Source organism: Eptesicus fuscus, chromosome 11 (genome assembly GCF_027574615.1).
Source record: "Eptesicus fuscus isolate TK198812 chromosome 11, DD_ASM_mEF_20220401, whole genome shotgun sequence".
Taxonomy (NCBI): domain Eukaryota; kingdom Metazoa; phylum Chordata; class Mammalia; order Chiroptera; family Vespertilionidae; genus Eptesicus; species Eptesicus fuscus.
In genome coordinates, this window is record NC_072483.1 from 759,128 (window position 1) to 785,063 (window position 25,936).

Genomic DNA, 25,936 nt, shown 5'->3' on the forward strand with positions numbered 1-25,936 from the left:
CAGCGCTGCCCCTGCTGCTTTTATACGGTTGCCGCATACGGGGGGCTCAAAAACGGCCGCGGCTGCATCCCTGCCGTATGTGGCGAGCACCCGGCCGCACTCCATTCATTTCAGTGGAACTGGATGGAGACCGTATGCGGCACATAAAGGAGCCGACCAGAGACACTTGCGGTCTCTGTCAGGCTCCATTGAAATGAATGGAGTGCGGCGTTTTTGAGCTCCCCCCACCATATGCGGTGACCGCAGATTCTCCAGTCCGGCTCGGAAGTTTCAGCACCCGCCCTATAAGACGACACCCGGCGTATAAGACGACCCCCGACTTTTGATATTTTCCTGGGTTAAAAAGTCGTCTTATACGCCGGAAAATACAGTATATAGATAATGTTGAAGCTGATGTCAGTTCACTAGAAATATCATATTTGGTTGAATTCTCTGTCTCTTACATGTGCAGCATACATATTGTCTTTCACTCTTACAGAGCTTGCAATTAAAAACTATCCTAGGATTTTTAAAAAAAATATTTTTTTATTTTAGACAGGAAGAGAGAGGGAGATTGAAATATCAATGATGAGAATCATTTAAAAAATACATATTGATTTCAGAGAGGAAGGGAAAGGAAGAGAGAGCTAGAAACATCAATGATGAGAGGGAATCATTGATTGGCTGCCTCCTGCATGCCCTCCACTGGTGATGGAGCCCGCAACCCAGGCATGTGCCCTGACCGGAATCGAACCTGGGACCCTTGAGTCCGCAGGCCAATGCTCTATCCACTGAGCCCAACCGGCCAGGGCGAGAGAGATAATCATTTTTTGGCTGCCTCCTGCATGCCCCCTGATGGGGATCGAGCCCACAACCCAGGCATGTGCCCTTGACTGGAATAGAATCCGGGACCCTTCAGTCTGCAGGCTGATGTAGCCTAGGATTTTGGTTGAAAACTTAATTCAACGTAGAATAAGCAACTGAATTTATATTTTTGCCATTTATAAATTTATCTAGTCATTAATAGAGTAGGACCACTATTGCCTTAGAAAGATTATATATATACACTGTATACTTGAATGGAAAAAATATATATATTTTTAAGAAACTGGATTCTGATTTCTGTTTAACAAGTTGAGTGAGAGGGTGAAATTTTACAGTGTTTTTAAAAAAATATATTTTTATTGATTTCAGAGAGGGAGAGAGAGGAGAGAAAGAAATATCAATGATGAGAATCATTGCTCAGCTGCCTCCTGCATGCCCTCTATTGGGGATCAAGTCTGCAACCTGGGTATGTGCCCTTGACCTGAAATGAACTTGGGACCCTTCAGTCCTCAGGCTAACGCTCTATCCACTGAGCCAAACCAGCGAGGGCCATGGAACCCATCTTTTACTTCAAATTATGATACACTGTTCAGAGAGATCGAGATAGGGAGAGGTTAGAGAGGGAGAGGCCCAAGTTAACATCAGGAACAAAGGAGGGGCTATCATTAAAGATCTCAGAGACATTAAAATGGTAAGGGAATATCATTAACATTGTTATTTGACAAGTTGAGTGGAATTGATCAATTCCTTTCAAATCAAACTACCAAAACTCATTTAAGAAATTGCCCGGCCGGTGTGGCTCAGGGGTTGAGCATTGACCTAGGAACGAGGAGGTCACGGGTTTGATTCCCAGTCAGGGCACATGCCCGGGTTTTGGGCTGGATCCCCATTGTGCAGTGTGCAGGAGGCGGTCGATCCATGATTATCTCTCATCATAGATGTTTCTCTCTCTCTCTCTCTCTCTCTCTCTCTCTCTCTCTCTCTCTCTCGCCCTCTCCCTTTTTCTCTGAAATCAATAAAAATATAGTAAAAGAAATAGATAACCGAAACAGTCCTATACTTTTTAATGAAACTGAATTCCAACAAAGGAAACTTTATGTCCCAGTGGTTTCACAGGCGAGTTCTTTAAGTATTTAAGGAGGGAATGGGAATGTGTATAAAGTTCTTTCCCTACTTACAATGTCTATTCTGTCTCTTCCAGGAAATATTAGAAGGAGTACCTCCCAACTCAAATGAGGCTTGATACAAACCTGATAAAGATATTATAAAGAGACTACACCAGTATCCCTCATGAACACAAATGCAAAAATTTTAGTAATTCAGCCCGGCTGGTCTTGCTTAGTGGTTGAGTGTCAACCTATGAACCAGGAGGTCTTGGTTGCAGGCTTAATCCCTATATAGGGAGTGCAGGAGATAGCTGGTCAATGATTCTCATCATTGACGTTTCTATCTCTCCCTCTCTGAAATCAATAAAAATATATCTTTAAAAATTTTAATAATTAAAATCCAGCAATATATAAAAGGATAATTATGATCAAATGAGATTTATTTTGGGGATGCATGGCTGTTCAACATTTAAAAATCAGTTGGAGTAATTTAGTAATAGACTAAGAAAAACCAAATGTTCATCTGTTTTAGTGGAGAATAAGCATTTGACAAAATTCTTCATACTTCATGATAAAAATTCTATATACGAGGAATAGAAGGGATTTTCTTTTTCTTTTTTTATAAAGGGCATCTGCAAATATTTATAGCTAGTGTTATACATAGTAGTGAAGGACTAAATGCTTTCTCCTCCACGTGCAGTATGTCAAGACAAAGAAAAGGGCTTTTAGAACATAAAAAAGGAAATTAAAATTGCCCCTACTTGTGGATGACATAATTGTTTGTCATAAAACCTCAAAGAATTTACAAAAATGTTTTAAGATTTAGTGAGTTTTAACAAGATTGCAGGATATATGGGCAATGTAAAAAAATTGTGGAAATCAGTAAAAAAATGGTACCATTTACATAGTACCCCCCAAAATACATCATTCTGACAAAAATGTGTATAGGATTTGTGTGCTGAACACTACAAAACACTGATGAAAGAAATTAAAGAAGGTCTGCTTGTGATTTTGAAAACTCAGTATTATTAAGACGTAATTTCTCTTCAAATTAATACACCCAGATCAGAACTTTAATATTATTTTTTGTAGATTATGAACAATAAGCTGCTTTTTGAAATTATAGAAGGGCAAAGGAACATAAATTGCTAAAATCCTTTCTACCTAATAAGAGTAAAATGCAAATTAACCATCACTCTGCTACATGCACAAGCCATACCCACCAGCCACGAGCACCAGCCAATCAGAACGAGTATGCAAATAAACCCAACCAAGATGGCTACAGCCACAGAGATAGCAGGAGGGAAGCTTGGGTTCCCCTGGTAACAAAGGAAGCCAAGCTTTCCGCGTTCCTTTGCAGGCCTAAGCCTCCACTCAAGGCTACAAAGTTTCAATTATAGAAGGGAAACAAATCCAAACAGAAATGGCGGCAGCCACGGAGCTGGAAAGAGCAGGAGGCTAGGGTTTCCCCCTGCTTTCCGCACACCCTGGCCAGCCCAGGCCTCCGCGTAAGGCTACAAAGTTTCAATTATAGAAGATATACACAAACCCCAACAGAAACTGCTGCCGGCCATGGAGCGAGCAGGAGGCTTGGCTCCACTCCAGGCTACAGAGTTTCAATTGTAGAAGGTAAATAAATTCCAGATACCAGGGCCTCTGCTTGGGTTGCCAGGGGGCGTGGCTGGCCTGCAAACCACCACAGGCCCCTCGCTCAGGCTGCCCCACTCCCCAAGGGAACCCCCACCCTGATCTGGGACACCCTTCAGGGCAAACCAGCTGGCCCCCACCCATGCACCAGGTCTCTATCCTATCTAATAAAAGAGTAATATGCAGATTGACCATCACTCCAACACACAATATGGATGCCTCCATCTGGTCAAAGATCCTGCCCCCATGTGGACACAAGATGGCCAGCAAGGGAGGCAGTTGAAGGCGATCAAGCCTGCAGGGGAGGGCAGTTAGGGGTGACCAGGATGGCAGAGGAGGGCAGTTGGGGGCAATCAGGAAGGCAGGCAGTCGAGCAGTTGGGAGCCAGCAGTCCTGGATTGTGAGAGGGATCCCAGATTGGAGAGGGTGCAGGCTGGACACCCCCCCTCTGTGCACGAATTTCGTGCACCGGGCCTCTAGTTGTAATATAATGAGATTGTCCATCTGTGTTTCTGTCCCAGATTGGAGAGGGTGTAGGCTGGGCTGAGGGACACACACCCTCCCCGCCCCGTGCATGAATTTCGTGCTCCGGGCCTCTAGTGCTTTTGATAAAGAACAACATAATTGGAGACTCTGGTCTGAAATCTTCCTGGTTTCAAGTCACTCTATAAAGTTACAGTAATCAAGATACTGAGGTAGCCTGGATGGCATCACTCAGAGGTTGAGCATCGACCTATGAACCAGGAAGTCACTGTTCGATTCCAGGTCAGGGCACATGCCTGGGTTGTAAGCTCAATCCTCGGTGTGGGGTGTGCAGGAGGCAGTCTTTCAGTGATTCTCATCATTAATGTTTCTCGCTCTCTCCCTCTCCCTTCCTCTCTGAAATCAATAAAAAATACATTAAAAAACAAGATACCAAGGTAGACCGTGACAAAATACAGTCAGTTGATTTTAACAAAGGTGACTTAGTAGAAAAATATAGTCTGTATTTTCAGCATACAGTGTCAGAACAATTAGGTATTATGCGAGTAAAAAGGAGAGAATCTCAACCTATCCCTAATATCTAATGTAGAAATGAACTCAAAATAGGTCAGAGATCTAAATGTAAAATGTGAAACAATAAAATTGGCAGAAGAGAACACAGGAAAGTCTTTGTAACCTTGTCTTAAATAAGGTTAAAAACAAATTAAATTGTAAAGATTTCATTATAGTTAAAAACTTGTGCTCTTTGAAAAATACTATGAATAGAATGAAAAGTGGTAGACAGAAAATATTGGCAAATCACATATCTGACAAAGGATTTGTAGTTACAGAGAGAACTCATAAAACAAGGAAACAACACAATTAAAAAAATAGGCAAAAGTTCTGATGGACAAGATATATTGGTAGCAAATAAGCACTTGAAAACATGGTCTACATCATTAGTGAAATGCAAATTAAAACCACCTGTTAGAATGACCAAGAAAACAAACATCTGTTAGCTTGTGCGAGCTGGCAATACCAAGTGTTAGTGAGAAAGTAGTGCTACTGGGACTTTCATTTGTTGCTGGTGGAATGCCAAATAGTAAAGCCGCTTTGAAGCAGTTTGGCAGTTTCCCATGAAAGTGAACTGTAAATTGCCCTGGCCCGTGTTTTCCGCCAGAGAACCAAAAGGGTCACTTGTTCCACCCCTGGTCAAGGCCATATATCTGGGTTGCAGGTTTAGGCAACCGATGATATATCTCTCATATCAATGTTTTCCCTTCCCTGCTTCTCTCCCAATTCAGTTAAAAACATTAAAAAAAGTTAATCGTAAACTTGTGTGATCCAGCAGTTTAAATCCTAGATATTTATCCAGGAAAAAGGAAAACAACGTTTGCATGAGAACTGCACACAAATGTTTATAGCAATTTTGTTCAAATTGCCAAGTACTGCAAACAATCTAAATATCCCTGAATTGGTGAGTGGATAAACAAACAGTGGCATATCCATATAATTCAGCTAAAATTTTTTTTTGATAATTGCAATACATTAATGAATCTCAAAACTATTATGTTAGATATTAGAGGCCCGGTGCACACAATTTGTGCATGGGAGGGGGTTGTCCCTCAGCCTGGCCTGCACCCTCTCCAGTCTGGGACTCCTTTGGGGATGTCTGATTGCCTCTTGCAATCTGGGACCGCTGGCTCCTAACAACTCACCTGTCTGCCTGATTGCCTCTAACCCCTCTGCCTGCCTGCCTGCCTGATTGCCCTTAACCACCTCTGCCTGCCTGATCACTCCTAACTGTTCCCCTGCTGGCCTGATTGCCCCTAACTGCCTCTGCCTCACCCTGCACCAGGGACCCAGGATTCCCTCCTTCTGGCCAGCTGCAGGCACCCAGGACCTGGCCGCAGCTGCAGGGGACCATGGGCTGGCGGCTTCGCCTGAGCAGAAACCTCAGGCACCTGGGACCGCAGAGCGGGTGGCTTGTCCCTGTCCGGGGTTGCAGCCTGGCCGGTCCCCATTCCTCTCTCCCCAGTGTTGAGTGTCTGAGCCGTTATGGTGTGAGGGTGTGACTTCCATTTGCATATTAGCTCTTTATTATATAGGATGAGAAATGCCAGACTAGAGGCTACACAGTGCACGATTTTGTTTATATGACATTCTGGAAAAGACAAAAGCTTAAATGATGGGAAACCTGAATTTGGACCACCTCCCCAAATTCAGGTTCATGTACCTGATGCACTAGTAAGGCAAACACTGAGGCAGCCGTGCTTGGAGATAGAGAAAGGTTTATTTGATTTGGCCAAAGTGAGAAGCTGGAAGAGCGAGACTTCTCAAATCCATCCTCTTCCAAAAGCAAAAGTAGGGAGTGTTTTAGGTGACTAGGATACAAGGGAGAAGGAGTTTCAGTGAACTGGGGCAAAGTCTGTGTTTCTTTAGTCACAGATAACATTTTGTACAACCAGACTTCTGGACATCAGCAGCTGGTGGCACCTTTCTCTTTTTTTGCAGTTGTATAACTTCATTTGACCATCAGCATTAGTTCTCGTTCATATTAATGGTCTGTAGATTTTTGAAAGTGGTGACAGGCACATAGGTGACCAATGTATACAGTTCGTTTGGTGAGTCTTCATTCTCATTACGTTTTTCTGGACAAACGTACCTGGATACGCTATGGGACATTCCTTACTCCTTTGGCCCAGACAGCTTTGTTGAGCCTGGTGTCCATGCGCATGTCTGAAGTCCCCATCTCCTTCATGGCAAGTTTCCGATCTCCTTGAGTGCCCGAGGGGCATGCTTCTTGAAACCCACACCGTGGATGCCCTATGCATGTTGATGGTGTACTCCCTGGTCACCACCTCGTTGACGGTGGAGCGGCCATTCTCGCCACCCTTCTTTGTGGGAGCCATCGTGCCCGGCAAGTTGGACAGTGACAGCTTTCTTAAAGGCATTTATTCTTTCTGCAAAACAAACTCAAATTCTCCTCAGGACCCTGAAGTTATCTCCTCCTGCCTGACGAAGAGACCACACCAGCAACTTAACACTAAATTGTGAGAACAAGGGGTACTGGGCAGGAAGTGAGCAGTTTGCTTGTGTATGTGAACAAAGGTCTCATCTTTTTGTGCTTAACTAGCTACATTTTTCTATTCTTTTAAGCACTGTGGACTCTTTTTTAAAAAAAGTGTTTTTATTGCTCTTTTAGAGAGAGAGAGGGAGAGGGATAGAGATATAGAAACATCGATGATGAGAGAGAATCATTGATTGGCTGCCTCCTGCATACCCCCTACTGGGGATAAAACCCAAAACCCGGGCATGTGCTATGATCAGCATTGGAACTGGTGACCTCTTTGTTCATGGGTTGATGCTCAACCACTGAACCACACTGGCTGAGTGCAAAGTGTACTTTCAACCATTTCTCTTGGAACTTTACAAGCAGGGTTGTAGAGCATGACTAACACGCTTTCTTAATCTTTGACTAAGCTACCTGACAACCAAAGCAATCAAAACATTTAGTTAAAACCTATAACCATATTTCTAAGACTCTGATCTGACACCTAAAATTTATTGTTGATGTCAGTTTGAAGATCGGTAGTTGCAGGGCTAGGAGTAGTGGTAGGAGATTGCTGACAGTGTCAGTACGAAGGTATATGTGGGGGCGATGGAATTGGGCTGTATCTTGATTGTGCTTGTTTCATAATCCTATGCATTCGTAAAAACTTAGAAATGTACACCATTTCATTGCATGAAACTTTAAAATAAGAGTATGAGATGATAGGCCATAGACTGGAAAAACATTTTTGTAGAGGATACAGGACTGTTATCCAAAATATATAAAGAACTCTTAAAAAGTTCAACAATAAGAAAATGAAAAACTTGATTAAAAAATGAATATAAGATCTGAACAGACACATTGCCAGAGAAGACATACATATGTCAGATAAGCATACAAAAAGATGCTCAAATCACATACTACTTACTACACACCTATTAGGGTGTCTACAATCCAAACACTGACAACACCGAATGCTGGTGAGGATGTGGAACAACAAGAATTCTCATTCGTTTCTGGTGAGAATGCAGAATTGTGCTGCTACTATGGGCAGTTTGTCAGTTTCCTACAAAACTAAAAAGCATGCTTTTACCAGAGGATCCAGCAATTAGGCTTCTTGGTATTTACCCAAATAAAGTGAAAATATATCCATACAAAAACATGCACATGAATGTTATAGGGCTTTATTCATAATTGCCAAAACTTAGAAGCAATCAAGATGACCTGTAGGTAAATGGATAAACAAATTGGTACATCAAGACAATGGAATCATATTTAGTGCTAAAAAGAAATGAGCTATTGAATAAAAAAAAAAAAGACGAAGGGACCTTATACACATATGACTAAGTGAAAGAAGCCCATTTCTCAAAAACCCATTAGGTTTTGTCAAACCCAGTATCAAGAGGGAACCCTCATGTAAACCATGGACTTTGGGTGATGCCAGGTAATGAGGCATCAATGTCGGTACACTGATTTTAACAAGCATACCATAAAACACGCACACAGAAACAAATGTACCACGCTGATACTGGATGTTGTGTGTATCTTTATCACTTGTTGTGGACATAAAACTGCTTTAACAAATAAAATCTGTATAAAAACTATTAAATTTAAAAGTAAAGAATGACAAGCTGTGCATTCAAACTTGAATATATGGCAGTTTTTTGGAAGATCAGTGTAGCCTCAATGAAACTCAACTCTTGCTTCAAGGAAAACCATTGTATTTGTTGCCAGTGATAAAAACAATTAAGTTTTCAAAGAAAGATTGGAGTTTTGGATTGCCATGTGAGATTGAATTTCCTAATAATTAATAGTTTTTATGATAAGACCAGTGATGATTTTTTAAAATATTTCTTTATTGATTTTTTACAGAGAGGAAGGGAAAGGGATAGAGTGTCAGAAACATCGATGAGAGAGAAACATCGATCAGCTGCCTCTTGCACACCCCCTACTGGGAATGTGCCTGCAACCAAGGTACATGCCCTTGACCGGAATCGAACCTGGGACCCTTGAGTCCACAGGCCAATGCTTTATCCACTGAGCCAAACCGGTTTCGGCAAGACCAGTGATGATTTTAATAAAAATGATTATTTTATGTTTTATAAGTAATGGACAGGTATGTGTAATTCTGTGGAACCAGTGCTTTCCACATGGTCCATAAACGTTCCAAAGTGCCAAATGGACCAGTGCCTTTAAATGTGACAGAGTTCAAACAGCTTCTTGGTGTGATTTCAGAGGTCACGTTACACTTAATGTTTATCAAGCTACCACTTGTCAAATTTTGTTGGAATATCAAAAAGTATCCACATTATCTGAGAAGGCTATTAAAATACTCCTTTTCCAAATATTTATTTGTGTGGGTCCAGATGTTTTTCATATACTTCATCCCAAATAACAGTGTAACAGATTGAATGCAGAAGCAGACATGAGAATCCATCTGTTTTCAATTAAGCTAGACACTAAAGAGATTTATAAAAATATTTAAAAAAGCCATTCTCACTAGTTCTTGGGGGGGGGGTGGAGAGATAGTTATTATAATGAGTTTATCATTTTTTCAAAACTTTGATTAGCATGTTAAGTTTACTCCTGGGCCATTAGTTTTGTTTCTTCATTTCTTCTGGCATATCTTTTTCTTCTGTGCAACCTCCTCTTCTGGTTCATGCACCATCTGCTCTTTCTCAGTAGGCAGGGAGCTCATGTGTGGGCTCATCTACCCATGAGCTCTGGAAGTTCTACCCCATATCTTGGGGGCATTGTTCACCTGGATGTGCTCAGTGACTAGAGAATCTACATTCAAACCCTTAAGTTCAGCGTTACTCTGCATTTTTAGGCATATTCAGCAAAAATTCACTCTTTTTGGACCACTAACCCATTGTGTAGCCCAGGGGTAGGGAACCTCTGGTCCTTGGGCAATATAAGGCTGGTGAAATCATTTGGTCTGGCCCTGCCAAGGCATTGGGGTGAGTTAATGTTTGACCAGATATAGCAGGCTAATTTTTAAGATGATAATTTTGTATGGCCCCCAAATGATGTTATAAATATCCACATGGCCCTTGGCAGAGAAAAGGTTCCCCACCCCTGGTCTCGCCCCAGTTTGGCCTACCAACTCCACCATCATAATGACAGAATAAAATTGTACACATTGCTTCTGTGAAGTCATATCCTTCAGGTACTTGGTGGTTTTGCATCCCTCGGTGGCTCGGGTTAATGTCACAAGTGTTCTTAAAGTTGGATCTTGATTTTCATGATTTTGTGGGGGTTTCTGGGTCAAGTGAATAGCGAACCATTTTCAGAGGTCACCTCAGGTTGCTTAGGGGAAGTGATGAGTTTATCATTTTAAAATGAATTTGTGTTTTTCTGTTTTAATTTCTAACATGACAACTATCTATAGATGGAAATACCACAATAAACAAATTTGGGGGAGTTCTCAATTTTTAAGAGTAAAGAGGTCCTAAAATAAAAAGATTAAGAACTTGTTGGTATAAGGAAATTTTCACAAGTAAGTCCAGTGGTTCCCAAATTTTGCCACACTTCAGTATTACCTGGGAGCTTTTAGAAATCTCTACTGCCCAGTTTATTTCCCATACCATTAAATCAGAATGAAAATGAGAACTTTCAAGTCTGGCTTTGGGAACTCTGGGTTTCAGCGAATACTTGAAACTTTGAATTTGTTATTCCAGTTTTGGGGTTAGGGGTGTCACTTTATGTTTACTTACCTTATCTAGAAAATGGGACATAGTTTTTGTTTACTTTTGTAAAGGTGAATTCAGTAATCCAATGAGAATTATTTTGTCTTTTATTGGTTTAAATAGTTGATAACTTAATGTATTAAAGCACAAGGGGAAAAGGGGGAAACCCTCTTTTCTATGCACACCCAATAACTTGCTGATTTTTTTCTCCTTTGAGAACAATTGATGGTACAGGTTTCTTTACCCCTGAAGCACATTTTGAGATACTGAGTTGTTACTTTCTAATTAAGTAGACAGCCAGATTTGTGGTCATATATGCACTATATATTAAAAGTCATCTTTTGATTTGGTGCAGAAAACTAAATGTAAAAAGCCCAGTAAGGTATCAAGAAAAGGTACATTAAATTGGTCTAGTGCATTACATTTTTTATCTACTGAAAAGTTTAAGTAACTTTATGGCTAAATATACAATGGAAACTGCTTACTATAAGTTATGAAGAATTACACAGCTAAGTCTGTGGCTAAAAGCTGTAAAAGTTGGAAAACTTATACATCCAGAGTTAATTAAAATTGAATTTTAATGTCAAGTTTAGTCATCAATTTATGGTAGCAGTCTTAAAATGCTTGCCTTTAAGTTGACTATTCCATACCAGTATGTGTGCTCTCAGCATGGGCTGTTTGTTCTTACCAACTTGTGAATTGCTCATGTTAACATTTTAAAATTGATTTTTTTTATCGAGATAATTCTATGTTAAATTTGCAAAAAATAATTCAGAGGGATCCTGAATAACTTGCCTAGTTTCTTCCAATGGTAACAACATTCAAAACACAATATTATTTTAAACTAGAGGCCCAGTGCATGATTGAATCATGCACGTGTAGGGTCCCCTACACGCTTTCGCTTTTCGCGGTGGAGCTGGGTGCCTGTCCGCTGGTGCACCAGGCCTTTCAGAAGCCTCGGGCGCGGTGGAGGCTTCTGAAAGGCCTGGTGCCAGAGCAGACAGGCACCCAGCACCCCACTTTTGATGGTCCGCGGCCACTGAGGGGGGCTATCCTGCTGTTGAGAGATGCAGAGGGCGGGACTCCCGCCCCCTGCGCTTCTCAACGGCTGCTGAGGGGGGCTGTCGCGGACACCTGGCTACTCTGACGTTGAGAGGCACAGCTGGGTGTCCGCGGCAGGCCCCCTCAGCGGCCTCGGATCAGTCCCGCCCCCTGCGCCTCTCAACAGCAGGGTAGCCCCCCTCAGTGGCAGCGGATCCGTGCCTCTCAATGGCCGGATAGGCCACCCCGAGTCCCGCCCCCCAGCCTCCCGCCGCCCAATCGTGGGCGTAGCGGAGTGATGGTAATTTACATGTTACTCTATTATTAAATAGGATTGAGTATTGACACTGATATAATCTGATATTATTTAAGATTACCTGAGTTTTACTTCAATTGTGTGTGTGTGTGTGTGTGTGTGTGTGTGTGTATGTGTGTGTGTTTCTCTGCAGTTTCATTGTATGTGTATATTTGCGTATCCACCACCATAGTCAAGATATTTAACAGTTCATCTCTATAAGGGTTTCTTTTTTATAACCACACCTATCCCTAACCCCTGGCAATCACTAATCTCCATCACTGTCATTTTATTTCAGCAATGTCATTTAAATGAAAGCATGTGGTAACATAACCTTCTGGATAGGTTTGTGTGTCATCTGAACAGTCAAGATCATGTGAACTTTTTATTTTTATTGAATGATTTTCAAGAGAGAGAGGAAGGGAGAGAGAGAAACATCAATTTGTTGTTTCATTGGTTGATTCTTGTATGTGGCCCAACCAGGTGTCAAACCTGCAGCCCTTGTGTATCGGGACGATGCTCTAACCAAATGAGCCACCTGGCCAGGGCAAGATCACGTGGACTTTTAAAATCCACTTATTTAAATGGCTACTGTCTATTTTATTCTTTTAAAAGATTAAATGGTTTCAATATAATTTCTCCTGATTTGTTCAGGGTTCACATTTACTAAAGACTAGAGCAGTGATGGCGAACCTATGACACACGTGTCAGCACTGACACGCGTAGCCATTTCTGATGACACGTGGCTGCTGAGGTTTATTAAATACAATTATATATAACAATTACACATTTATGTTATTTAAACTGTAAATATCGCGAAATGGTGTTTTTTCCTCAAAGTGACACACTACCCGAGTTATGCTCAGTCTTTTGGTGAAGTTTGGCACACCAACACTGGACTAGAGGCTCAGTGCTCATGAAACTGTGTGTGAGCAGATCGCAGCCGCAAGCCACCGTGCGAGCCGCGAGCCCCACCTCGCCGCATGGGCCCCTCCGCGCAAGCCCCACTGCGCGGCGTGAGCCCCACCTCGCCACGTGAGCCCCTCTCGCAAGCCCCACTGCGCGGCGTGAGCCCCTCCGCGCAAGCCCCACTGCGCGGCGTGAGCCCCACCTCGCCGCGTGAGCCCCTCTGCGCCGCGTGAGCCCCTCCGCGCAAGCCCCACTGCGCGGCGTGAGCCCAGTGCAAGCCACCATGTGAGCCGCGAGCCCCACCTCACTTCATGAGCCCTTTTGCACAACCCTCACTGTGCCGCGCGAGCAGTGAGCCCCGCTCTGCCGCCATGAGCGGCTTGCGGGCCGGCGGGGAGGGACCAAGAGGGGTTCCGTGTACCTCCTGGTGACTGGTTGTTTGGTGGTTACGGCGTTACGGTCACTGGCTTTTTATAATGTAGACTGGTATCCCTGCGCATGAGTCCGTGCGCCAGTAGCTCTCTGCAGGGCCTGGCCGCTCGGCGCCCACTGCCCAGTGGCTCTCCACGGCCCAGAGGCCCATCCACACTGGGCACGGAACGATTGCCTCGTCGCCGTGGCGATGAAGCAAGCATTCCGCCAGGCCGCTCACGCGGCTGTCCCCCCTGGACTAGGGGACTCCAGCGGGGTGAGAGGACTGGGTGCCGCCAGCTTTGTGATGGAGTGATGGTTAATTTGCATATTACCCTTTTATTAGATAGGATTGGACAGTGAAGAAGAGGACATGCTGCTCGTTTTGTTACTGGCCTTGTTTAACACTCACATAAATCCCTTCAAAGTTCAGATAAGTAGACTGTCCATCCCAGGTTCTACTGGTCTGGAGATACATAATCTAAAATAGAGGTTCCCAGGCTAAAGTTCTGACTTTGGGCACCAGGATTTTGTTAATGAGAGTGGGGATCTGAAAACCTTTATTATTTTTAAAAGCCCTACAGTAATTGTACTTGCTATCCTAGCTATTTTAATGCATCCATAATTTGCTTCTGGTTAGAATTCTTTGATCTCATTTTGGGAAAACAAGCTTTGTTTTGCTCATCAGAAGACCTGATTCATGGTTGACATGGTAAGAATTGTTGGGTTTGCCAAAACCGGTTTGGCTCAGTGGATAGAGCGTCGGCCTGTGAACTCAAGGGTCCCAGGTTCGATTCCGGTCAAGGGCATGTACCTTGGTTGCGGGCACATCCCCAGTAGGGGGTGTGCAGGAGGCAGCTGATCGATGTTTCTCTCTCATTGATGTTTCTAACTGTCTATCCCTCTCTCTTCCTCTCTGTAAAAAATCAATAAAATATATTATAAAAAAAAAAAGAATTGTTGGATTTGATAATGGGACTCGACTCTGGTGCCATAGCGAGGGTAGCCAGGCACAATACCCACACTGGACAGATGCTATATGTGGACTTCTTTGGCTATAGATACACAGTCGCAGCAGGAATTAAGTGATCATAAGTGGAAGGTGCATGGATAAGAAACCCGGGTTTTCACTTAATGGTTTGTTAACATTAAGCCATTTGTTTTCACTTTTGACAGATTAAGAGGAAGAAAATGCCTTTTTATATTGTGACCCAGTGTACACACATGTACAGCTGAAACAAGTTTCACAAAAGCATTTCTTTCCTTTAAACTGTGCAGTTTAATCTTATGTATTCTGTTTTTTGTTATTTTTATAATTATTAAAGTAATGCTGGTTGTCAGCCACATTGATTTCAGGAACCACCAGTAGGGCGTGACTTCTTGTTTGAAGAAAACTACCACAGGTCCATTCATGACCCTCCAGGCCATAGGATTGTTTTGATGTAGAGCTTCATTTCTACCCTGCTTGAATCCAGTGAGAGCTTTTTATTTAATTATGTGAAGTATTTGGTGCTTTCCACTGAGTTCATTTTGGATCAAATTTGTAGAATTAGTTAAGTTTTAGCAAGGTAATTTCCTATAAAAATACTAGAGGCCCGGTGCACAAATTCGTGCATGGGTGGGGTCCCTTGGGGTGGCCTGCGGAGATCAGGCCCCAGGTTGTGCCCCCAGCCTTGTAGCCCCAGTCGCGCCTCCTGCCTTGCAGGCATGCAGCCCCGCCTAGCAACCCGCCTTGGCCTGGTGCCGCCCCCTCACCTGCTCCACCATCCCGCCTGTGGGGTGATCGATCAAGGCTGAGCCCCCTGCCTGGCTCCCTCAGCGCCTGGGAGCTGGGCGGGGGCCCCACCTCCTGCTGCTGCCGCTGGTCACCGTCTGCAGGGCGATTGAGCCCCCGCTTCCACCCGTCTTGGCCTGGTGCCACCCACTCACCTGCTCCACCATCCCACTGTTGTCCCGCTCTCATCGGGTCTGCCAGCGCTGCATCTCCAACACCTGCCATGTTCCGTGCAGCCCCATGGTGGTCAGCACATGTCATAGCGAGTGGTTGAACGACTGCCTGAGGGGACAATTTTCATATTGGCTTTTATTACATAGCATATCTTTCATTTGTGTTTTATTATTATCTTTTTATTTAAAATATTTTTATTGATTTCAGAGAGGAAGGGAGAGGGAGAGAGATAGAAACATCAATAATGAGAGAGAATCATTGATCGGCTGCCTCCTGCACTCTCCACACTGGGGATTGAGCCTGAAACCTGGGCCTGTGGCCTGGCAGGGAATCGAACCGTGACCTCCTGGCTCAAAGGTCGATGCTCAACCACTGAGCTACGCTGGCCGGGCATATCTGTGTTTTAGTTGGAGATCAGCTGTGATGGTTAATAGAGTCAGAAATGTTTGGTTGGGGAAGGTTATTTTGGATTGTTTGATTTGGGGAAAGATTATGCTGGCCATGGTATGCTGAGTAAATGAGAGTGTCATGTATTTTGTTTCTTTTCTAATGGTGTCTTTTCCTCCCCCCTTTCCCTATCCTGCTCCAACTTAAGGCTGAATTATGCTGTAAGCCATACTGTATCCCTGTGCCTATAAGAGTTCTTGGCAGACAGGCATAGTAGACTCTCAGTAGTAGTTTCTCATACTGCTTTCTTTTTTATCTTTTTTTCCCCCCCTGAAAACATTGTTAGTCTCTTGAGAGCAGACTGTGTGTGTGTCTGTGTCTGTATCTGTCTCTTTCGTATTTGTTAAGTACTTTAGTGCTCACTGATTTAATTCTTGAAATGAATTGCATTTTTTATGATTTCCCAGATATGAGATGAATATGCTATAGTGACAAGTCTGACTTCTAGTTTAAATTGTAGTGTTATGTTAGAGTAGCTCAAGTGAATACCGCAGTGAGTAGAAATCACAGTAATTGTTTTTATGAAGGATGATTCTCTGATTTTTTCTGAATTCGATGGTATGTATATCTATACTAATAAAAGGATAATATGCTAATTTGACCGGGCATCTTCTGGACATCCTTCCAGACAAAGCCACGGTGGCGTGGCGGGGGCCAAGGCAGAGGCGGTTAGGGGCGATCAGGCCAGCAGGGGAGGGCGATCAGGTCAGCAGGGGAGGGCAGTTAGAGGTGATTGGGTGGCAGGGGAGTGGAGTTAGGGAGCAATCAGGCTGGCAGGGGAGAGCGGTTAGGGGTGATCAAGCCGGCAGGCAGAGGTGGTTAGGGGTGATGCAGGCAGGCATGCGAGTGGTTAGGAGCCAGCAGTTCCGGATTGCGAGAGGGATGTCCCGGCTGCTGGTTTAGGCCTGTGGGATCAGGCCTATACCGGCAGTAGAACATCCCCCGAGGGGTCCTGGATTGGAGAGGGTGCAGGCCGGGCTGAGGGAACCCCCCCTCCATGCACGAATTTCATGCATTGGGCCTCTAGTCTGTACACTGAGTGGCCAGATTATTATGATCTCTGAACTCATAATAATCTGGCCACTTAGTGTATATCCTATATAATAAAAGTTCACATGATCTTTTAAAAGTTCACACTGCCTTTCCACTCTGGTCTACCCACCGGTCTCTCAGGGCCTCTGGGCAGCGTGGGAAGGCGGGGCCGGAGAGGAAAGGGGCTGGACTGGAGTGGAAAGATGGTGCAAATAAAAGGCTAATATGCAAATTGTCCCCTCGACCAGGAGTTCGACCAGCAGGCAGGCCGGCCAACCGCCCATGTCCCCTCCCCCTGGCCAGGCTGGTCGGACCCCACCAGCCTGGGGGGTGGGTCTCTGAATTCATGCACTGGGCCTCTAATCTTACCTAATAATAGACAAACATGTAAATTGACCATACCTCCACTATGCCACCAGCCAATCAGGAGTGATATGCAAATTAGCCCAACAAAGATGGCGGTTAATTTGCATACACGTGCTGAGTGACGATGGGCAGGATGCTTGCATGTGTGTGTGTGTGTGTGTGTGTGTGTGTGTGTGTGTGTACTAGAAGCCCGATGCACGAAGATTCGTGTTAGAATGGGCTTTCCTTTCCCTGGCTGCCAGCACCGCCTTTCCACTCCGGCCCCGCCCCTTTCCTCTCCGGCCCCGCCTTCCCACGCTGCCCAGAGGCCCTGAGAGACCGGTGGGTAGACCAGAGTGGAAAGGCAGTGTGAACTTTTAAAAGATCATGTGAACTTTTAAAATCCACTTATTTAAATGGCTACTGTCTATTTTATTCTCTCAGGGCCTCTGGGCAGTGTGGGAAGGCGGGGCCGGAGAGGAAAGGGGCTGGGCCGGAGTGGAAAGGCGGTGCTGGCAGCCAGGGAAAGGAAAGCCCATTCTAGCACCAATCTTCGTGCATCGGGCTTCTAGTACACACACACACACACATACACACACACACACACACACACACATACACACACACACACGAGTGGCCAGATTACGCATTCAGAGATCATAGTAATCTTGCCACTCAGTGTATATATAAAAAGCCAGCGACCATAACGCTGTAACAACCATAACGACCGGTTGCTATGACGCCCACTGTGGCCAGTGAACTGCCTGATCAGGTACATATGTCTCCTTCCCCCCCCCCCGCATTGACCCTAGAGCTCTCTGTGTTGTTATCCCTGGCCAGCATTGCCAGCTTTACTTAGTCCTCTGCTCAAACCTGCTCTTTTCCCATTCTTCCCAGTTATGATTCTCAAAAATACCCTTTAATAAACACTGCCCACTACCGGACTCTCCCAACCCAATCAAGGGCAGGGCCGGCTGGCCAAATACCCACCCTCTTTCCCCCGTTAGCCCTGCCCCTGATGGCCCCCACCACCCTGATTAGCCCGCAGCTGCTGCCCCCGGCCGGCCCCGCCCCTGATAGCCCCCCCACCCCAATAGGGTATGGGGCCAGCCTGCCAATCTCCTGCAGCCCCTTCCCCAGCATAGCCCCACACCAGATCAGCCCTCCAACCCCATCAGGGGCAGGGCTGCTGTCCTGTCCACAGCCCCGCTCCTTATCCTGCCCCACCCCTGACCACACCCCCAACCCCAACCGGGGGTGGGGCCCGCTGGCCAATTGCCCGTGGCCCCTCTTCCCAGCCAGCCAGCTAGCCAACCTCCCGCCATCTCCTCCTCCTCACAGGCCCAGCCCCGTTCCGCCCCGATTGCGACCAGGCCGGCCGGACCCCACCCGTGTACGAATTCGTGCACCGGACCTCTAGAGAGAGAGAGAGTGTGTATATATACATTTCTTTGAAGTATAGTTCTGAGTGAAGCCTGCAGGGATAGTTTTAATGACTTGAGTTCTTTCTATCTGGGTCACTGATTTTCAGCCTCATGTTTTCTGCTCTCTTCAGCCAGAGAAAGCTGTTAAAGTCATTGCTGAAATCTTTTGACAACTCATGTTGAAGGAGAGTCAGGAGATCCAGGTATTTTGCTCTGACTCTGCCACTCTTACAGTCAGCTAGGGCTGCTATAACCAACTCTCACTGACTGGGAGGCTGACACAAAAGACATTGGTTTTCTCAGTTTGGAGTTCCAGATTAAGATAGGAGCAGGATTGGTTTCTTCAGAGGCCTCTCCCCTTGGCTTGTAGATGGCTGTTTTTCTCTTGCTTTCACATGTCATGCCTTTTATGAGTGCCCGTGTCCTGATTTCTTCTTATAAGCACACCAGTCATGGATTAGGGGCCTTTCTCCAAATACAGCCACATTCTGAGGTCCTGGAGGTTAGGACTTCAACATATGAAGTGATGGGGAGACACACAGTTTTGCCTATACAGCCATTAACGGGCTCTTTTGTGACTTGGGGCAAGTAATAACAGTTTACAGGAAGTGAAGTGAAAAAGGCGTATGTGAAGACTGGTCATTTACTTGTGAGTAGTTTTATTTTAGGACTGGGTGTTTTAAAAAAATAATTTATTTTCTATTACAGTTGACATAGAATATTATATTACTTTCATAGAATATTATATTGACATAGAATATTATACAACCCAGTGATGAGACATTTACATAACTTATGAAGTAATCATGCCTGTAAATCTAGTACCCATCTGACACCATATATAATTATTATGGTACTGGAGGCCCCGGTACACGAGACTCGTGCACTGGGGGTTGGGTGGGTCCTGCAGCCCAGGGCTTTCACAGTCCGGGACCCCTCGCTCCTTACGGCCCGCAGCGGAGGCAGGAGAGGATCCCGCCACCGCCACTGTACTTGCCAGCCGTGAGCCCGCTTCTGGCTGAGCGGTGCTCCCCCTGTGGGCGTGCACTGACCACCAGGGGGCAGCTCCTGTGTTGAGTGTCTGCCCCCTGGAGGTCAGTGCACGTCATAGCGACTGATTGTTCTGCAGTTCGGTTGATTTGCATATTACACTTATATTATATAGGATTATTGACTATTTAGGGCCAGGTCTTGATTTAGAATATAGTTGTACTTTCTATTTTCACCTTTTCTTCATGTTGGGCCTTTATATCTGTAACACAAATAAAACTTCACCATTCAGGGAAAATTTAAAGTTTTTTTTTTTAGAACAAATTTTACTCGACAAATTTGTAAATGGGAAGATATTTCCCCCTATCCTCTATAGTTTAAAATGAAGGAGTATATTTTTTTTCTCTTTAACATACGAATTATTCAGAAGGGTGAGTAACAACATATATTGATTGTTTTGCATTTGAGTTCAGTCATTTTCCCCATATTTATATAGTAAATCCTTGATTTGGCTCTTGTGTAGCACTTTGCATCCAGCCTCAACACCATCAACTTTCTATTAATGTTTCATCTATTTACCATCTGATTTCCCTCCCAGTGCATTAAATTCTTCAACTGAGGGAAAAGTCACATAACATAAAATTTACTGTTTTAACCATTTTAAAGTGTCTGACTCAAACATTTGCAGTGTTTTCCAGCCACCATCTCTGTCTAGTTCCAAAACATTTTCATCATCCTCATAGGCAACCTCATTCTCATTTAGCATTCATTCATTATTCTTTCCTCCCTTTCTTTGGCTCTGGCAACCACTAATCTGTTTTATGTTTCTGTGTTAGCATGTTCTGGATTTTTCATATAAATGGAATCATACAATGTGTGACTCTCCCCCCACCCCCCAAAAAATACATTTTTATTGATTTCAGAGAGGAAGGGAGGGGAGAGAGAGAGAAACATCAAAGATTAGTGAGAATCATTGATCGATTGCCTCCTGCACCCCCCCTCTACTGGAGATCGAGCCTGCAACCTGGGCATGTGCCCTTGACCCTTCAGTCTGCAGGTCGACACTCTATCCACTGAGCCAAACTGTCTAGGACACAATATGTGACCTTTTTTTCTGACTTCTTTCACTGAGATTCATCCATGTTGTAGCATGTGTCACTATTTAATTCCTTTTTTGCCTGAATAACCTTAAAGCCTCCTTTGATGAGTATAAATATCTTTGTTCTTATTTGATGTTAGTAATAGGAACTAGAATATTAGTATAATTTTATTCTAATAAATTAGAAATTTGATGATTATAAAGTAGAAAGGAAAGTGTTTTAAAAATTACCTTTTGCCGAAACCGGTTTGGCTCAGTGGATAGAGCGTTGGTCTGCGGACTGGGGGATCCCAGGTTCGATTCCGGTCAGGGGCATGTACATTGGTTGCAGGCACGTCCCCAGTGGGGTGTGTGCAGGAGGCAGTTGGTCGATGTTTCTCTCTCATCGATGTTTCTGGCTCTCTATCCCTCTTCCTTACTCTCTGAAAAAAATCAATAAAATACATTTAAAAAAATTACCTTTCATACATCCTTTTAGAATTACTGGTGATGACATCTGAATTGAAGCCATTAGTTGAAATCTGGATGCTGAAACTTAGTTGAATTCATGGGATACCTGAGTCGAGTCAACAAATAGTTTCACCAAACTCACTGAGTCAAATGCTTAATGCTTTTTTTACATTCCAATTCAAATCTCATACAGCCCTAAGAGATTAGATAGAATGTTTATTCTCTTATCACACACTAGAGGCCCAGTGCATGAAATTCATGCACTCGGGGTGGGGGTGGGGGTGTCTCTCAACCTGGCCTGACCTTCTTGCAGTCCGGGAGCCCTCAGGGGATGTCTGACTGATGTCTTAGGCTCGCTCCCCATGTGGGCCTAAGCCATCAGTCAAACATCCTTAGCGCTGCCACGGAGGTGGAAGAGGCTCCCGCCACCACCACTGCTCTTGCCAGCACTGAACCTGGCTCAGAGCTTCTGGCTGAGCGGTGCTCCCCCTATGGGAGAATACTGACCACCAGGGGGCAGCTCCTGCGTTGAGCATCTGCCCCCTGGTGGTCAGTGCACATCATAGTGACTGGTTTTGTTCTGCTGTTTGGACGATTTGCATATTGGCCTTTTACTATATAGGATTAATGTTTCTAATAAAGGTCCCAAGGACCTTCTGGGATTGCTTCAGACTAGTGGAAATAATGCATATTGAATGTATATTTTATAACACTAGTTTTGTGGGAGTCAGGATTTCTCCCCTCTCCCTTCACTACCACTACCCCCATCCCTCCTCTTCTTCACGCTCCTTCTCCCTATTGTTATTATTAAATGTTTTCAGGAGAGACTGAAGTAACAAGGATGAAGGAAGTACGTAGTACTAAGAATATTTTCATACAAAGGAAATCATAAATTTTTAGGTCCTTTCCTGTTTTTAAAACAAAAATAATTGTGGAAATGCTTCTAACATTTTTTTAAAATATGTAGAGGTGAAATTGATTAACCATGTGCTACTGTAAACATTCTCCAAATAGTCAGTGTTTTGATGCTGCTGATTAGAAGGGTTATCATCATGGACTTATTTTCTGAATTTTATGGATGTGAAATCCAGAATCGAATAATCCATATTACCTTAAAAAGCACCTAAGTGGAGCCTCTTGTTCTATCAAGAGGCTCAGCTTTAAAAGTGACAAATAACCAACCTTCTAAAATCATGGGCGACTAAATCTGTCAATACTTGCTCACTCTTTTATAGAATATTTTTATATTGAGAAAGTAACCTTTAAATTCTATTGAAAATTCTATTGAAGTATTTCCATCATCCTATGCAGAGACCGATTACAGATAAACTTTTTCCTGTTTTTTCTTTTAACTTTTATTAGTATTTATGTTATGTTGAATTTACTCCTGGGCCGTAGTTTTTGTTTCTTCAGTTTCTTCTGGGATATTGTTTTCTTCTGTGCAGCCTCTTTTCTGGTTCAGGAAATCACCTGCTCTTTCTCAGTAGGCATCCTCTCAGTGTGCCAGGGAGCTCATGTGTGGGGTGATCTTCCCATGAACTCTAAGCTGTACCCCAAGTCTGGGGAGCTTAGTTCGCCTGGATGTGCTCAATGACCAGAGAATTTGCATCTAAACCCTTAAATTCAGCTTTATTCTCTGCATTTATAAGAATGTACTTTAAAAATTCAGTATTTTTGGCCCATTGTTTGGCCTGGGCACACCTACCAACCCCACCATTGTAACAACGAATTGGCACACATTGTTTTATAAAGTGATATCTTTCAGATACTTGGTGGCTTTCCTAATATGCATACTCTTGATGGCTTGGGCAGTTTCACGAGTGTCTTTTTTAAAATTTTTTTATTTTTATTGATTTCAGAGAGGGAGAAGGAGAGATAGAAACATTAATGGTGAGAGAGAATCATTGATCAGCTGCCTCCTGCATGCCCCCTCTGGGGATCGAGCTCACAATCTAGGCATGTGCCCTGACTGGGAATCAAACTGTGACCTTCTGATTCATAGGTGGATACTCAGTCATTGAGCCACACTGGCGTGGCTCACCAGAGTGCTTTTAAAGTGAACATGAAGATTTGAACCTTTTGATTCTCCTGATTTTGTGGGGGTTTTCTGGATCAGGTGACCAGCAAACCATTTTCAGAGGTCACCTCTGGCCACTTTCAGGGAAAGCACTCTTCCATCCTCCCCTTCCCCCCGCCCCAACATTATGTGTTTTTCATGGTCTAATTAAAAAAATACACTTAAAATGTGTTTTTAGACCTGGTGGCTCATTGGTTGAGGGGTGTCCCATACACCAAAAGTTCTCCGACTTCAATTCCCAGTCGGGACACATGTCGGGTTGTAGGCTCCATCCTTGGTGTGGGGCAAGCAAGAGGCAGCTGATGGATGTTTCTCTTTCCCCCTCTTGCTTCCTCTCTCTCTAAAATTAATAAAAACATTTAAAGAATGTGTTTTTAAATTATGGATATTTGTATTATTGGAATGTAAGTTTATCTGGAGAGTGTTAAAATTGAAACTCTATAAGCTCTTTACATTTTTCTATTCAGATGTTAGCTTAATGCTGCTTTATATAAATAAGTAAATACACATACTGAGAATTTCTGTGGTAGGTCCTTGGAGCCTGAAATTAGATGTATGCACTTGTAGTATTCATATGAAATAGGATAGTTGATTCCTCCTTCTACACTATTCTTAGGAAATTTAAAAGGACAAAAGTCAGGTCTTAAAATTTTTTAGTGATAAATGGGGTCTTATGATAAACTTAAAATGATTTGGTATACTATCAAACATCTAATGGAAACCTCATTTAAAAAATTTGAACAGTTCTCACCACCTGGTGTGACTCGGTGGTTGAGCGTCAACCTATGAGCCAGGAGGTCAGGTTTCGATTCCTGGTTAGGGCACATGTCTGGGTTGTGGGCTCGAACCCCAGGGAGGTGTCCAGGAGGCAGTGATCAATGATCTCTCTCACTGATGTTTCTCTCTCCTCCTTCTCCCTTCCTCTCTGAAACCAATAATATATATAGATGTGAACAGTTCTCAGTGATTGTGTGGGGTTTTCTGGATCAAGTGATCAGCAAACCATTTTCAGAGGTCACGTGACCTCTGACCACTTTCAGGGAAAGCACTCTCCCATCCTCCCATTCTGCCCCCCTCCCATTTGCTCACCCCACACATGCATAGCACACAACCACCCTAACTCAACCAAAGTTGTTTTCAATTGTGGTTTTCCTTCCATCAGGCTGAATTTTACAGCAGGTGCTTAATATTTACAACTTATTCTGTGAATTGACCCTTTTCAAATGTGGAACTGGTTTCTGCCACTAAATCTAATAGTTCATTTTGTAAATGGGTTGACTAAAAGCTACAAATGAAACATATTTAGAAAAAGGAAGATAAGTGTAAAAATGTTCATTTGAAAATGTTTTCAGTGCTGATATTTGTAGTGAAAGTACTTTTTCCATACCCCAGTGTCCTAGAACGAAAACATCACCATGGCTACAGAAATTGGTTCTCCTCCTCGTTTTTTCCATATGCCAAGGTTCCAACATCAGGCACCGCGACAACTGTTTTATAAGCGACCTGATTTTGCACAGCAGCAAGCAATGCAGCAGCTTACCTTTGATGGAAAACGAATGAGAAAAGCAGTAAACCGAAAAACGATAGACTATAATCCGTCTGTAATTAAGTATTTGGAGGTAAGTCCAGATCCTGTGCTTCATGTGACCAAGCTTTGTTTTTTTACAAAGGAGAAAGTTTTTTTTTAAAATAATAAAATGGTAATAATAGTTGTATTTCTTAAAGTACTGGGATTTTAAGTGCAGCCGGTCACTAGTATTTAAAACAAAATACCTGCATTAATTATCTTCACAAAAATTATTAACGTTAGAAATAGGTTTGGTTCTAAAGGTTCACCACAAATTTCAGAAGAGGATACTCGGATCCCTAGGCCAGCATTGAAATACTTGTTGTTACACCCACAGAATACAGGAAATGTTCAGAGATTTCCAGCTTAAGAATTACTATGTTGCAGGCACATAGGAGAAGAAGATTCATTCCGAGATAAAGACAGATTTAGTTTTTCCATGTGTTTCAGGTGGAAAACTAGATGAGGGGAGGTTAAGAGGAAGAGAGGGATTAAGGAAATTAAGGGCAAGATATGAGGAATTGTTTTTGTGCTGAGGGTTTTGAAGGAATTGTGAATGTATTTCTACCCCCTCTCTCACCCCCCTGCTATTGTTAAGGTGTGTATGGTTAATGAGAATGTCTTAGGGTTAAAAGAATCTTGGATGATTGAATGGGGATAATGTGAGTAAGGAGAGGAAGAAATTCTAATCAATGTCAGTGGAATAACTATTATGTATGTTTTAGAACATAATGAAAAAATTTTAATCCTGTTTTCCTCCCATTTAATAATAGCTTACATTTTGTTAGTTTCATATTGAGTGCAATGAGATCATATAGCAATTGATTAATGAACTAATTAATCTCTTTTTAACAGAATAGAATATGGCAAAGAGACCAGAGAGATATGAGGGCAATTCAGCCTGACGCAGGTTATTATAATGATGTAAGTATAAGATATGCCATACTGGCTTAATATAAAACTCTTTGCTTAGATATGTGAATCTGAAAACAGTGTGATCTGAAATTCAAACATGGACTTTTCTCATCTCAATTTAAATTTTTCTTTTAATCTAATGAAGGGTGAACTTTTTTTTAAAAAAAATATATTTTATTGACTTTTTACAGAGAGGAAAGGAGAGGGACAGAGAGCTAGAAACATC

The 25,936-nt window shown here is 43.3% G+C and overlaps 1 protein-coding gene and 1 pseudogene across 5 annotated transcripts in view; one reads left to right on the forward strand and one right to left on the reverse strand.

The window, feature by feature from the left end:
• WDR33 (WD repeat domain 33) overlaps positions 1 to 25,936 on the forward strand; it is a 141,716-nt gene that overhangs the window by 17,050 nt on the left and 98,730 nt on the right. For all 5 annotated transcript variants that reach the window (XM_054723400.1, XM_008158133.3, XM_028134820.2 and 2 more), the window contains exons 2-3: positions 24,621 to 24,847; positions 25,651 to 25,719. In XM_054723400.1, coding sequence (XP_054579375.1) covers positions 24,644 to 24,847; positions 25,651 to 25,719 — 273 coding nt within the window. In that variant the 5' untranslated portion in view covers positions 24,621 to 24,643. The remainder of the gene's footprint in view (positions 1 to 24,620; positions 24,848 to 25,650; positions 25,720 to 25,936) is intronic.
• Positions 6,561 to 6,931, reverse strand: LOC129150751 (60S ribosomal protein L31-like; annotated as a pseudogene).